This window comes from Rosa chinensis, chromosome 7, assembly GCF_002994745.2.
Source record: "Rosa chinensis cultivar Old Blush chromosome 7, RchiOBHm-V2, whole genome shotgun sequence".
NCBI classification, from domain to species: domain Eukaryota; kingdom Viridiplantae; phylum Streptophyta; class Magnoliopsida; order Rosales; family Rosaceae; genus Rosa; species Rosa chinensis.
This window is the reverse complement of record NC_037094.1, coordinates 20,420,892-20,435,590: the sequence shown is the minus strand read 5'-3', so window position 1 is coordinate 20,435,590 and position 14,699 is coordinate 20,420,892. Positions and strand designations below refer to the sequence as shown.

Here is a 14,699-nt window from a genome sequence, read left to right as displayed (position 1 = left end):
GAGTTGTGGTGTTGAGTAGTGGTGGAAATGGAGGTTTTAGAGGTGGAGATGGTGGTTTTTGTGGTGGAGATGGTGGTCTCTTCTCTAGAGAGAAAAATGGATCTTGGATAGGATGAAGATGATTCAATGGAGTCAAGAATTCTGAATAATTCCCCTTTGGCCTCTCCTTGATCAGCTATGTGTGTCCTCCTTGGTCCCAAAGTGTGCAAGAGATGCTCTCACACCTTGTCCCCCAAATGGTCCCAAATAGACAAGGTGACAAAAGGACAAGGTGTAGGGAGATATTTGAATTTCAAGTGATGGGATATTTTCACAACCATGGTCCTCCTTTGTTGGAGAAAAGACCCTCCATGAGTGGCGGCTCGCCGGAAAAGTTTGCCGGAAAAGTCGCCGGAAAAGTCGATTTGCAATTTTCTTCCAATCTCCTTGTCTTCTTCTCCTAGCTTCAAATCTCCACATTTCAAGCTTCAAATGGTCATTTTATTCTCAATGCAAGGTTTCCTACAAATAAAAGGAAATGGATTAAAAAGGGTAAAATGGAGTGGAAGACAAATCAATTTTCATAATTATGGGGCACAATTGCATAAGTAATTTGTGACTCAACATCGGAGACAAATTTTCCTCCGACATCTCTATGGCCAACTTCAACATTTTTCTCCACCACATTTCTCTCTCCAACCTTCATCTTCTTGGAGGAATCTGACGGAAGGGTAGAAGCGACAATCTTCCTCTTCTACGGTACGTCGGACCCCCTGCTGTTTCATCCCTACCGGTACCACCAACAGTCCTTGGACAGACATGTTTTGACCCCCTGATGTCGGCCCCTACTTACATCGTCCTCTCCCTCTCACCTTCACCCTCCGTTATACCTGCTTCCCCGACAACAGTTGTCACCTTTTCCTGTGACTTGTCAGCGGGTACCTCCAAGGCCAACCCCGTATCCTCCTCATCCTCTTGCTCACTCTCTCCCGCCACATTTTTTCCTTTGCTCCCTGCTTTCTTCTTCTTTAGATTGGCGCGGTTCGAGTGTAGCGGGGCCTTCAAGATCTGTGCTTCTTCCGCCGTCGTTATCTCCCTCGTTTGCGGATCAACAGTCTGTTTCCGCACTTTGGCCGCCTCGTCAATCATAAAATTGACGTACTCTCCTGCCAATATTGGCCATCGCTTTTTTAAGAACTTCGGTGGTTCTTTTGTTCGTACGAATAGTGACTACAAAAGAAGGCATGACCACCGTCACTTTTCAGACAAGCTACAACGTCAAGTCACAATTTGAATAAAATTGGTTACACTTACCAGGTTCCCGAGTCAAGCGTAGGCGGATAAGTAGTGACCAATGCGAGAGGACGCGAAGATCTAAGCAGCTTTTGTGCTCCCAACAGTAGTGCACCCGACACACACGCTGTCGTTCAACGTTCGTCAACTTCGGTCTCCAACCCTCTACAGACAAAGACAAAATATCACATAACAACACAGCCGTAGTAGTACAACATGGCGGCGAAAACAATAAGCAGGAAAGCAAGTATCGCACTCAACACAAAAAAAAACAACAAAACCTCAAGCACAGACAACAACCTTTTATGGCTTGGAACTTCGAAGGAACCCGGAACCGCGGAACCTTCGCCCCATCCGGCCTCATGTCATACTCCCAACCTTCTGTGGAAACACACACAGCAGCCCGCCATGTTGTGGAGGAATCAGGCGTATGTTCCAAAAGTTTCGGGGCTCTAGGACGAGGAGTTAGCTTAACGGTCCCGCCACATTTTTTCCTCTCGTTATAGGTCAACTCGCAGAAGAATAATACTTCAGCCACTGTCAGAAATTCACACCCCAACAAATCCCACAAAGCGGTCAAAGCCAATAACATCTTCCACATGTTTATCGACACTTGACCCACCGCAACATTCAATTCATGCAGCAGATACTGAAGGCTGGGAAGTGTTAATGATCAAGTCTGGCGGTAGCCGGCTATTTGTTTAATGCGGGTCCGGTGGGCGGACCACTACTCCGAGGATTAGATGACTTCCGTTTACTGCAACACGAGAGACAGGGCATCAGAGGGAGACCGCGTTGGGCGGTCTTCGCTTCTCCGATGCCTAAGTCAGTCACTGTATATGGGCAGCATAACAATAAATGAGTAGTAATTGCGTAATTAATGAGGAGAGAGGAGAGAACCTTTTATAGGTGAGGAAGAGGTTGATCTTCTTCTTGTTTCCGACGTAGGACTGATGTGCTTCGATTCCCAGTGTCTGGAGCTTCTGATGCCATCTTGACGCGGCGCGTCACCGGTGATCTGGGGGCGATCCAGGGCTCGAGCGGTAGCCCGCCTGGCCGTGCCTTCGCAGGTTACCCCCTTGGTGGGAGTCGGTACCTCTAGCGGTACCATGAGCGTGGCTCATTATAGCTAATTATGCTCGTTCTGGCACATGTAGGTACAAGTCCCCCAAGTCCCCAGTCAAGGAGGGCAATCTTGGTTGGGGAGTTGATCGGCGGTGTGAAGCGTTACTTCCGCTAGACTTGCAACAGCATAATTAGCGTCAGTGTGTTGTCAACCATAGACTTACTGAGCGAACGCTTTATACCCTTTCGGGTGGGCCCCTGCCAGGCCCGCCAGGGAGTCCCCCACTCCCTAGCCAAGACGGACCTCTAGATGGTCGACAAATTGTTTGTTGAGGGGAAGCTGGGCGGAGCAGAGGGTGTTGGGTAGCGAGCCCAATCTTAGTACCCGGGTGACGGGGGTCAACGTACCTGATCAGGGTCATCGTAGACTGTTGATAAGTCCCCGTGTCCCGTAAGGACGACCTGACCGTAACGCCGCGTGGCGGTCGTTGTCAAAGTGAGGCGTAGCCTCGGGATTCACCGCTGGCGGATACCCCCCGCTGGATGTAGCAGGAAACAACGTTGCATAGATGTGTTTGGTGGTAGTTAGTGAGCGGAGTTGCGCTCAACAACGCACAGGGTTTGCAAGATGGAGGGGGTTCTGCCGGCAGTGCAACGTATAGCTGAGGCTGCCCCTTGCAAATTGACAAGTGGAAGTTTTCTAGCGGGGATCCGCTCATAGGAGACTTCGACAGGTGTCAAGTGAGAAGTTCCACTGGCGGGGTTTCGCTCAGCAGACTTCGACACTTGGAAGATGACAAGTGAGAAGCTCCGCTGGCGGGGTTTCGCTCAGCGGACTTCGACACTTGGAAGATGACAAGTGAGAAGTTCCGCTAGAGGGGTTTCGTTCAGAGGGCTTCGACACGTGGAAAGTGAGAAGTGAGAAGTTCCGCCAGCGGGGTTTCGCTCAGCGGACTTCGACACTTGGAAGATGACAAGTGAGAAGCTCCACAGGCGGGGTTTCGCTCAGCGGGCTTCGACACTTGGAAAGTGAGAAGTGAGAAGTTCCGCCAGTGGGGTTTCGCTCAGCGGACTTCGACACTTGGAAGATGACAAGTGAAAAGCTCCGCTGGCGGGGTTTCACTCAGGGGGCTTCGACACTTGGAAGATGACAAGTGAGAAATTCTGCTAGCGGGGTTTCGCTCAGCGGACTTCGACACTTGGAAAGTGAGAAGTGAGAAGTTCCGCCAGCGGGGTTTCGCTCAGCGGATTCCTCCGACGATTGGCGCCTTCCTCCCAAAAGTTGTGGCTTCTACCAGACACTTCGTCTGATGGTGGTTGACACGTGGCGAACCCCTAAAGGTTTAGCGTGCGAAGCTGTCTCCTCGCCATTAATGTTGAGTAATGATGGATTTTGTAACTGAGGCGACGCCTCGGTTAATCCGGAGAGTAACTGTAGTTGTGGGACACGTGTACGACTGACACATGATGTCGTTTTTCAATGGACGACGTAGGACTGCTTGACGTTGACATAAAAGGGGGGGAAGTTGGCATATTTGACACTGCTCTAAACTTTGAACTGTATTTCGTCGTCTTCAAGCTCTCTGCGTCTGAGATCGGAGAAGAAGGTTGAGGTGATATTGCCGAGTTTTCGCACGTGGAAGAACCGACGACCTCCGGCTCCGAAGACAAGTGCCCACACTGCTGTCAGAGACTCCATCATTGAGGTTGGTATTCTGACTTATATCCCTGTTTCATTGGATGTCTGCCATGGCGAATTTTTGGGTTTTGGGTGTTCCTGTGATATGTTCCTCGTTGACGTGTTGTGAGGGTGTGAGTGTGTTTGGGGGTGGGTTGCTGTGTTTGACAGAATTGGGTTTTTGAGGAATTTTCTAGATGGTCGAATCTGGGTTTGAGTGCGTTTGTTCTTGTTTTGGTATTTTCTGGGTTGAGTGTTGTTGATGTTCTTGGGCACTGACTGATATAGGGATAGGTTAGATCTTGTGTGAGCTAACTGATTTGGGTTTTAGGGTTTTGGGATGGCCGACGTCATAGAGATTTCGAGCAATGAGGATTATGGATCTGAAGTGTCGTTCAGCGCGGCGGATAGAAATTTTATTGACTCGTTGCGTCCGTCTGCCCGTGTAGGAACCTCACTGCCAGAACCGCTAGAGGTCGAGCCGCTATAGACCATACCGTGGGACGTAGTAATGGGTCGTGCATCGCGTCCGGAGAGTTCTAGGGCGGGGGAGGCTGCCGCTGCCCACACTATGCACGAAGAGCGCCTAGAAAGCAATAGTGCCGCTAGCGGTTCCGCTGGGGGGGAGGTGTAGCGGGGGAGGATACGGAGTCGGCGTGGGTGTTCGAGGACAGCACCCCCATTGACGAGGCAGGAGGTAGGATGACTGCTGTTGCCGTCAACCGGCTGAAGCGGGTGTTCCGGTTGCCCGGCATGGTGAAGCTACGTCCGCCGACGGTGGAGGAGAAGGTCTCGATCCTGCCAGTGGGCCACGCCGTCGTGCACGAGGCTATATTCCGCGAGGGAGTGACCTTCCCGCTGGTACCGAACCTTCAGATCTTGGTGTGCGAGCTTGGCGTTGCTTTTGGGCAAATATGCCCCAACATGTGGCGGTTGATGCTGGCGCTGAACTCGCTGTGGAGTTGTCCGGTTGCGAGGGACCGACTGTGGCGGAGGTGCTGCACTTCTACGAACTGGTGTACGTGAAACGCCAAGGTTGCAGAGGGCAGGTAAACCTGAGTCGCCGCCAAGGAGCGCCTAAGTTGATCGAGAATTTGAGGGATTCCATGTCCTATTGGCCGGGTACCTTCTGCGTTGCCACGACGGGGTGGGAGTACCAAGCGGGGTCGAACGAGGGGGAGCCGACGTTTAGAATTAAGTCGGAGTTTCAGCCCATTCGAGGTCGTTTGCCACTTTCGTTGAACATGACTGGCGGGGTTGCCCCTTTTTTTTTTTCTTTTTTTTTTTTACACAGCCTTGTACTCTGTACTGATAATGACCTTTTTGTGCAGCGGGGTTGCGGTACAACCTGACTCATGAGGAAGAGTGCCGCGTGGCACGCATCAGAGGTTGCTGGCGGAATCGCAACTTGCTGGACTTCCGTCCTCCTTACAGGCTGGGAGTTGCTGTTGGATCAGCAACTGACTCGTGCCGTTGGTAAGTACCCTCCGCTAGATCACACCCTTGGTGAGATTGTCATGCTGATTGGTTTGTTGCTTCCTCTTTTTTTTTAGAAACTCCGCCAGGGAACAAAGCCAACCGTGACGCCTTCGCGAAAGCCATGGACCGCGCTGAGATTAACAACTTCCTGGAATCTATGTACTCGTCTGGGCTGGCGGCTCAGAAGACGGTGGTGAACCCGGAGACGCTGGCGCTGAGCCCGTCCGAGGTTCCGGTGGTGCTGCCAATGCCACACCACTCTCATCTTGGTGGTGACGGGCTGCCTGCTGTTCAGGCGGGGACCGGAGTGGCGAGCAAGGTTGCGCCGCGGAAAGAGAGAGCGCCAGCGATACGGCGCGGGGTGCCGAAGAAAGCAGTACGCCCGACGGAGGGTGTTACCATAGCGGGGTTGGAGCTGCCGATGGGGGGTTCGAGGCCTGCTGTTGCTGGTAGAGCGCGGGCGCTTCAGCGAAAACGCCGTCAACCCAACTCTGGCGGGGAAGAGGAGGAAGTGGAGATAACCGGGGCCCGCGAGCAGCCGAAGAAGTCAAGGCAGGCTCCGCTTGAGGCTCCCGCTGACGTGGCGAAAGCGGCGGGTACGAGCGGCTTGGACTCATTTGCTTCTTACGCCGAGTTCCTGAATGATGGTGAACGGGAGTTCCTGTATCACCTTTGCGAGCGGTTGGGGTTCGACGGCCTGGAGGGGATTGTACGGTCGACCGCTGTCAACGAATCGCCCTTCAGCACAGCCTTTGGGTACGTCGCCGTTGGGCTACATGAAATGTTCCAGGCGGCGTCAAAACAACCCCTAGTTGAGCGGGAGCTCAGGGAGGAGGTGGCGGGCCTATAGAGGGACTTGGAGAAGGCCCAAGAAAGGTTGGCTGATGTCGAGCGATGCTTGACAAAGGCCGACTGCGATGCAGCAAACGCCCGTGGCAAGTTGACCGTTGCCATCGAGCGGCACTTGGAGCGGAATGAATAGTTCGCCAAGTTGGAGCAAGACATGTCCCTGCTGCGGGATCGGGTGGCCGCCAAGGATAAGAAGGTTGAGATCCTTCAGTGGGAGTCCGCCGCCAAACAAGCCAAGGTTAAGCGGCTAGAGGGTGAAGTCGCTTGCCTGGAGGCTAAGGGGGGGGTCGTACTGCAGCCGCCGCTGTTGAGTCCTACAAGCAGTCGGCGGAGTACAAGAAGGTACTGACCGAAGCAGCGAAGGCCGGTGCCATAGCTAATGTGGAAATGCTGCAGCAGAAGGGCGCCATCGACTGGGCGAAAGCGTCAATGCCGGTCGTGCAGCCATCTAAGGAAGCTCTGCCGATAACAAGTGCCGCCCCTACTGCCGCCCCTGGTCAGGTTGAAGGAGCCTGCTCGGGTAGCAGGGAGAGTGGTGGACTTCGAGAGGGCGACTCTCAGTGGACGCCTACCCAGTCTGAGGTGTCTCGCGCTGGGTTCTTAGCGGCCCACACTCGGGCGGATGGCACAGTAGAGACCCCCAGTCCCACAGCCCGAGGGTCCGACCAGACGAGCAGTTCACATCAGCCGCAGGTCGCCAGTGGAGATGCCGAAGGTAGCGGAGCCAACCTCGCCAACCCCTGAAAATAGTAGGAAAGTTTTTGTAGCCGCTGAGGAATAAATATTTTATGTAATTCACTTGGGATATAAATGAAATTTTGGAACCTAAGCTCCTATACTCTGTTTTTTTCTTTTGTTTGTGATGATGTGTGTACCGCTAGAGGTCTTGACAATTTCATTTTTGGCCATGAATGAAACATTAAAGGAATTAAAATTGGTCCAAGTGCACAATGTAGCCGACGTAGTCCGCTGACTGGCATTGCCAGTTGCCCCCAGTGCTAGACTTGGTAACAATGGTTTGAATAATTCCTTGTTTCATTAATAGCTGTCTGAACAGCGTTTATAAAAGCGGGGTCGTACCCGTTGGGTAGCTTCCCTTAGCTAAATATTGAACAAAAATTTAACTAAGTCAAGATGCTCTTGGGTAGCGGTATGACTATTTGTAGTAATACCGAAGGTGCTCGGTATTCCAAGGGTGGGTCGTTGTGACGCCATCCTTGTCCATTAAGTAGAAGGTGCCTGGGCTAACGACCTCTACAATTTTGACCTTCCCAAGTTGGGCGGAGTTTTGTTGGTGGTGGTATGACTTCTTTCATTACCCAGTCCCCCAGTTGGAGGTTGCGGGCTTTGACCCTGGCGTTGTAGAAACGCAATACCCCTCGCTTGTTCTGGAGATTGTGCAAATGGGCTGCGTCTCGCTTTTCCTCTAGGAGATCCCTGTTGAGGTTGACGCCGTCATTGTTGGTCTCGGGGCAGTAGCCTTCGACCCTAGCGGTTGGTTGGGTTACCTCGATAGGCAGGACGGCCTCAGTTCCGAACATCATACAAAAGGGGTTTCACCTGTGGCGGAAGTTGGGGTTGTTCTGATAGCCCATAGAACTTCCGGGAGCTTCTCAGCCCACAAACCCTTGGCCTCATCGAGCTTCTTTTGTAACAGCTTCCTGATTATCTTGTTTGCCACTTCGACCTGGCCGTTGGTTTGGGGGTGAGCAACTGATGCAAAACGCATCTTGGTGCCCAGATTGGCGGTGAAAGAGATGAGTTCCTTATTGTTGAACTGTGTGCCGTTGTCTGTGATGATTGCATGCGGGACACCGTAGCAGCAATAGATGTTCTTCCAGAGGAAGTGAATTACCTTGGCGGTAGTTATCGCCGTCAGGGGCTCTGCCTCTATCCATTTGCTGTTGTAGTCGATGGTGACAATGATGTATTTGAACTGACTTTTGGCGGTTTGGAATTTTCCCATCAAGTCCAGGCCCCAGGTTGAGTGAATCCAGGGATCGACGATAACCAACAGAGGTTCCGCCGGGGCATGTGGAAGATCAGCATATTGTTGGCATTTGTGACAAGATTTTGATATCCGCCGGGCGTCATCACCAAGCGTAGGCCAAAAGTAGCCTTGTCGCATTGTGCGATTAGCCAAGGATCTGGCGCCTGAATGATTTCCGTATTCTCCGCCATGTATTGTTGCCAGCACGACCTTTCCCTTCTCTGGGGTCAGACAGCGGAGGTTGGGGTGGGTGAATCCTTGTCGGTAAAGCTTGCCGCTCTGAGCATTAACACAAGGCTAGCGCCGCCGACCCCCTGCGGCCCCATAGTGGCTTTGACGCCAACAGTGCACCCTTGGCTCTTCTTTTTACTTCTAAAGTCAATTGTGACTTCATGACTCAACCAAATTCCTCATTGGTTGCTTCTAAAGCACATCTTTCATTCTGCAAAGCTTGCTTTTTAGCAAAATTAGGATTGAAACCATCCTATGCAAAGGATGCTAAAAAAAACTATTCCATTCTTGTAAAGAATCCAAGGTGATATTTGTGGATCTGTTCAACCACCATGTGGCCCATTTAGATATTTTATGGTGTTGGTTGATGTATCGACACGCTGGTTACATATCATGCTATTGTCCACCAGGAAAGTTGCATTTGCTAAACTCCTAGGACAAATCATTAAGTTAAGGGCTCACTATCCTGATCATCCTATTAAGTCAATACGTCATGACAATGCTGGAGAGTTTACATAAATTTTTTTTTATGATTATTGCATGTCCATTAGGATTGATGTTGAACATCCAGTTTCTCATGTTTACACCCAAAATGGTCTGGCAGAAGCTGCCATTAAAAGACTACAAATGGTTGCTAGAGCATTGGTTATGCACACTAATCTCTCTGTTTCTGCTTGGGATTATGCAATATTGCATGCAGTTCTGCTTATTTTTTCTGAGGCCTACTACCGCTCAACCCTTCTCTGCGTCACAGATGGCGACTAGGTATGATCCTGATATCTCACACTTACGCATATTTGGGTGTGCAGTTTATGTGCCAATTACGCAGTCACAACGCATCAAAATGGGTCCTCAAAGATATTTAGGCGTTTATGTTGAATATGACTCTCTAACAATTATCCACTATTCAGAACCCTTAACTGGCGATCTCTTCACTGCTAGATTTGTGGATTGTCACTTTGATGAGATAGTCTTCCCGTCATTAAGGGGAGATAAGGACAGAAATGTTCAACATGAATAACAGGAATTGTCGTGGTCTGTCTCCAATTTGTCTCATCTTCATCCCCGAACCACACAGTTCGACATTGAAGTGCGGAGAATTCTCAATCTTCAAAACGTAGCAAATTCAATACCTGATGCATTTTCTAATATTGCTAAAGTGATAAGATCACACATACATGTTGCAAACGTGCTTGTAAGGATTGATGTCCCTAAAAATAATGGACATAACGTCGCCGTCCCTAATGATGGTGATGGCGTTTTGGCTCAAGCCGAGCTCCCTACGAGGAAGTGTGAGAGACCCAAAGGTTCGATGGATTCTCTCCTAAGAAAGAAAGCGAGTTTAACATAAAATGATCCATTAATCATCGACATAAATTATCCGTCTCATGAAAATATTTCGGATTATGGTTATGTCCAAGAGACATCATTGGGGGATGCTATAATGTCAGAACCAATTCCAGAGAATAGAGAGATCTCCATGAATTAAACTAGTGTACATGAGATGTTGAATAGACATTCTATTACCCTTGATGTTGCCTTTGCATATTCTATTGCTCAATGAATTATAGAACATGATGATATCGAACCTCATTCGATTGAAGAATGCCTACGAATAGCGGATTGGCCTAAATGGAAAGAAGTAATCCAGGCTGAATTGGATTCACTAGCAAAGAGACAGGTATTTGGGCCTATAACGCTAACACCCTTAAATATAAAGCTTGTTGAACATAAATGAGTCTTTGTTAGAAAGCGTAATGAGAAAAATGAGGTTGTTAGATATAAAACCTGCCTTGTAGCTCAAGGTTTCTCACAACGCCCTAAAATCAACTACGATGAGATATATTCTTCCGTAATGAACGTTATAATATTCTGCTACATACATACATACATATATATATATATATGAAGGTTCCATATGGACTTCAATTACCCAAATCAAGTGCCTCTAAACCATGAAGTGCGTTTTCAATAAGATTAAAACGATATGGATTGAAACAATCCGAACGGATGTGGTATAACTGTCTAAGTGACTACTTGATTGGGAATAGATATGTCAATAATGAAATATGCCCATGCATGTTTATTAAAAGGACAAGTTTCGGATTTGCAATTATAGCAGTTTATGTTTGTGACATGAACCTAATTGGAACTCTAGATGAGTCAAAGAAAATTGCTAAGTATTTGAAATCCGAATTTGAGATGAAAGATCTTGGGAAAACACGGTTTTGTCTCGGATTAGAACTTAAGCACCGTAGTGATGGGATTTTGATCCATCAGTCAGCATATACTTAGAAAATACTAAGGCGCTTTAATGAAGATAAAGTGAAGCCTGAGTACTCACATGATTGGTCGTAGTCTTGAGTCTGGAAAAGATCCGTTTTGTCCAAAGGATGAGGATGAAGACGTTTTAGAGGCTAAAGTGTCTAAGTGCAATAGGTGCATTATTGTACTTAGCTCAATGCATAAAACTAGACATCTCATTCGCAGTGAACTTGTTAGCTATACATAACTCTGCACCAACACGGCACCACTGAAGTTGTGTGAAAACAATCTTTCGATACTTGAAAGGTACGATTGACATGGGCTTATTTTATCTCTACAGAGAGAAAAGGAATGACAGAAAAATGAGATCGGACCTCATTGGCCAAGTGGCGCTGTCAAAGACACCAAGACCAGCTAAGTCACCGGTGTCGACACCGTCGTCGTCCATGGTGGTCGGCGTCACCCTCCTCCTCTCCATCAAAACAATGGTGATGTTTCAATGGGTTTTACTGATGCAGGGTATCTCTCTGACCCTCACAAAGGTGGCTCCAAAACAAGTTATGTGTATACCATGGGAAGCACTGCGATATCGTAAAGGTCTACTAAACCATGCAGAGATTATTGCTATACATGAAGCTGTGCGCGAATGCATATGGCTAAGGTCTACAATTAGACATATTCGAGGAACTTATGGTTTGAAGTCTAGCACAAAATGAACCTACATGCATTTATGAGAATATGCAACTTGTACTGAACAAATGAAGTTAGGATTTATCAAAGGCGACAACACTAAGCATATATCGCCTAAGTTCTTTTATCACTACTACAAAAAGTTAATCACACAACACTAATCACACAACGGAACAGAAATCATCTGTTGTGTGTTTAAGTAAGCTTTATTGCACAACGGTACTTGTTATATTCTGTTGTGTGAATGCCAATAAAGTGAAAACTTTTTTATCAGAACTACATTGCACAACGGAAATGAAGTAATGTCTGTCGTCTGAGTCTTAAAAAATTTAGCGGCAGATTTCCCTCCACTTTGGAGTCTTGGTTGGCTCTTGAAACACTGAAATTTGGGCTACTAGGACAACGAGTTTTACTATTTCCGTTGTGTGATTGAAAAACTAAGCATCAAAGTTTGAGGAAGCTTGCTTGAATGTCTTCCCCTAGATAGGCCTAGTGCAAGCTATTGTAATTGTACAACAGATTTAAGATTTTCTGTTGTGTGAAGATGGAACTGGGCGGCAACATTTTGAGCCAAAATGTTGAAGGCGCCATGTTGCCCTCCATGATTTCACATTTTGATTTTTAGTGATGCACTCAGAAGACAGTTAGTGAGATTTCTGTTGTGTGAATAACTTGGAGAATTTTTAGCTAGGTTTAATTGCACATCGTGTCCAAAAGAAAGAATGAAAAAGGAAAAAACACAGCCCTTCTCTCGACACTTGAACCCATCTCTGCTCTCTCTCAACCTTATACCTAGAAACCTATCTTCGTTCTCTCTCGACCTTAAACCTAGAAACCCATCTAGATCTCAGGCAGTACTACTTTTCGAACCCTTTTCCGGCGAATGGCTTCGATTCATATGAGCCTCTTCCTTCCCCTTCCTCACCTTCACCCTCTTCTCCCTCGCTGTGACCGTCCTCAATAGCTTCCTCCAGGTTTTGGTTTTTCTCCGCTTCCCTTCCGCCTCCCGCTCTCTCTCTCTCTCTCTCTCTCACTTCCGTAAGCCTTTCTCGCATTCCGACTAATGGATTCTGATTATGCTGTAAAGTTAATTTCTTCATTTTGGGTTAGATAGGCTGAGCTTACTTTAGTTGGAAACGGTGAGAATCTAATTCAGATTGTTGTGGGTTTGATTGTTTAGGTTACCTTATTTCTCCGATTGGAAGAGAAACAACAAATAAAAGGGTTTTGCCCGTCATTTTTTCAGCTCATCTGCTAATTTCTTCCTCCTATAATCTATGATCTTTCAATTTCTTTCTAATTTATGGAATTTCAGGCAACTTCGTGTACGAATCGGAGCACAGTTCAAGAAGCAACGAAGTTAGTGAACTGGAAAATCACAATCTGCCGGTCTAGATTTTGATAATAGGAGAGCTTTGGACACTAGCAACAAATTCAAAGCTTTGGCACTGAATCTTGGTTGTGATTCAGGTACGATTCCATTTCTTTGGCATATTTATGAATGTATTATCACTATTTCCTTGTTTTTGCATGATTTATGAATGTCTTAGCATCTCCTTGTCTTCGTTGGACATCATCATTGTTTCTTCTTTATTGTTTTAGGGTAGGGCATTGTAGGGAACAAAGATGGGAATTTTTAATTGAGAAGAAGTGTGTTAATACTTCTTTGTGGGGACTGGTACATGTAATCTTCAGTTTTGTTGAAAGCACAAAAATAATGTTGCAGTCAATGTTTCAAATAGAAAATTTTCAGTACACTTGGTATGAAGACTTCGTGTGAGCTCATAAGTTTGGTTGATTTGTTTCTTAGGCATAATGCATAGCTAAAAGCTAACATATTTTGGCTGCAATGTGCGAAACCTATGTGTTTCAAGAACCCTAGTGGAATGAAAATCAGAGTGGATAGATACATGCTACCACTAATGGATCATGTCCTGTAAAAAAAACTAACAAAATTGGTTTTCTGCCCTTGGTGAAGAATTTTCAGTACATTTTGTTTATCCTTTTATTTCTGACAGACTCAAGCATTACTTTTGGTTTGCATTGCTTTGTGCTTGAACTAATTGTTTTCTTTTCAGGCAAGTTCTCTTTTTCTAGAACTTAATTAGTATCAGAAATTTGACCATATTCTGTGAATTTCATGGATACCTCTTTAATCTTTTGATTGCATGGTGTACGTTTGATGTACACTGCATGCCATTAATGGATATAGTAAAACTTCCCTGACATCATTTTAGAAAAGTACTCTTGCTTATTGTCAATTGAAGTCTCATTTGCATTTTCATATTGTCTGCAACTTAATTTATGTTGTCTTCCTATATTTGTGGAAAATTTTTCCGTCATGAAGTTTAATTCAATGGGCATGGACATTTATTCGTTTATTTGGGTATAGATTCCTAATTGACTCATTGTTTTTCTCTTTGTCATGTATTCTTTTAAAAAAGTGATTACTGAATAAGTAATCCACTATGCTAATTTTGTATATACTTTGCACAGTAAGTAATGTTTATGCCCTCTTTTTATGCTTTTAGGAAGACCTAAAATTTTCTTCTTTCATGTAATTATTAGGTATGGCCACCTGATGGCTTTGGATTAGTGGATGATCGACTAAGCGTAAAGAAGCTTATATTGTTAAAGGTATATCTCTAATTGAATTTTCTTTCCATTGAATTTTGTTCGTATCCCTGCAATGCTTTTGTTCGTGTCATTGAATTATCTTCCAAGAATGTCACAAAATAGCTTCTCAATTCATACCGTAAATCCTTCGATTCAGTTCTTCTTGTTAATATATTTTCCATTAGTACTTTGCTAAAAGAACTAGTGAACTTCACTATAAAGGGTTAGAGAGGTGACCGTCATCTTGTGCATTATTCATGACCATTGAACTTCTCATTGTCTATTCTGTCTCGTATTCCAGAGAAGCAATCATGTCATATGTGTTTACCTTATGATATATGCAGGGAGCACTTAGAGTTTCCATGACAAGTCCAGGATTTATCTACGAGCCTTATGCACCTCGTGAAAAAGTTCAATTTTTCTGGAGGTTAGTAATTTCTTTTGTTACTCTTCGAAATTGTTGTAATTAGAACAAGCCTTCATATTAATGGAACTCTACTGTGAGTTAGTTGCAATTTTATATATGCATTTTCAGTTTTCACTAGGTCGGAGATAGAATCTCTT

At 46.3% G+C, this 14,699-nt stretch overlaps 1 protein-coding gene across 1 annotated transcript; it reads right to left on the bottom strand.

Moving 5' to 3' along the window:
* Positions 1-1,170: 1,170 nt before the first annotated feature.
* LOC121050492 lies at positions 1,171-1,917 on the bottom strand. Its single transcript, XM_040510575.1, has 2 exons — positions 1,573-1,917; positions 1,171-1,437 (listed from the first exon to the last, which is right to left on the bottom strand). The coding sequence occupies exons 1-2, from the start codon at positions 1,871-1,873 to the stop codon at positions 1,250-1,252; spliced, it is 489 nt and encodes a 162-aa protein (XP_040366509.1). The 5' UTR covers positions 1,874-1,917; the 3' UTR covers positions 1,171-1,249.
* Positions 1,918-14,699: the final 12,782 nt, after the last annotated feature.

Excerpts from the sequence above, each read along its gene's own strand:
- LOC121050492 (XM_040510575.1), bottom strand. The coding sequence starts at position 1,873 with ATGTGGAAGATGTTATTGGCTTTGACCGCTTTGTGGGATTTGTTGGGG. Across the intron at positions 1,438-1,572 it reads GAAGTTCCAAGCCATAAAAG|AGGGTTGGAGACCGAAGTTG; the intron begins GTTGTTGTCTGT and ends CTTTGTCTGTAG.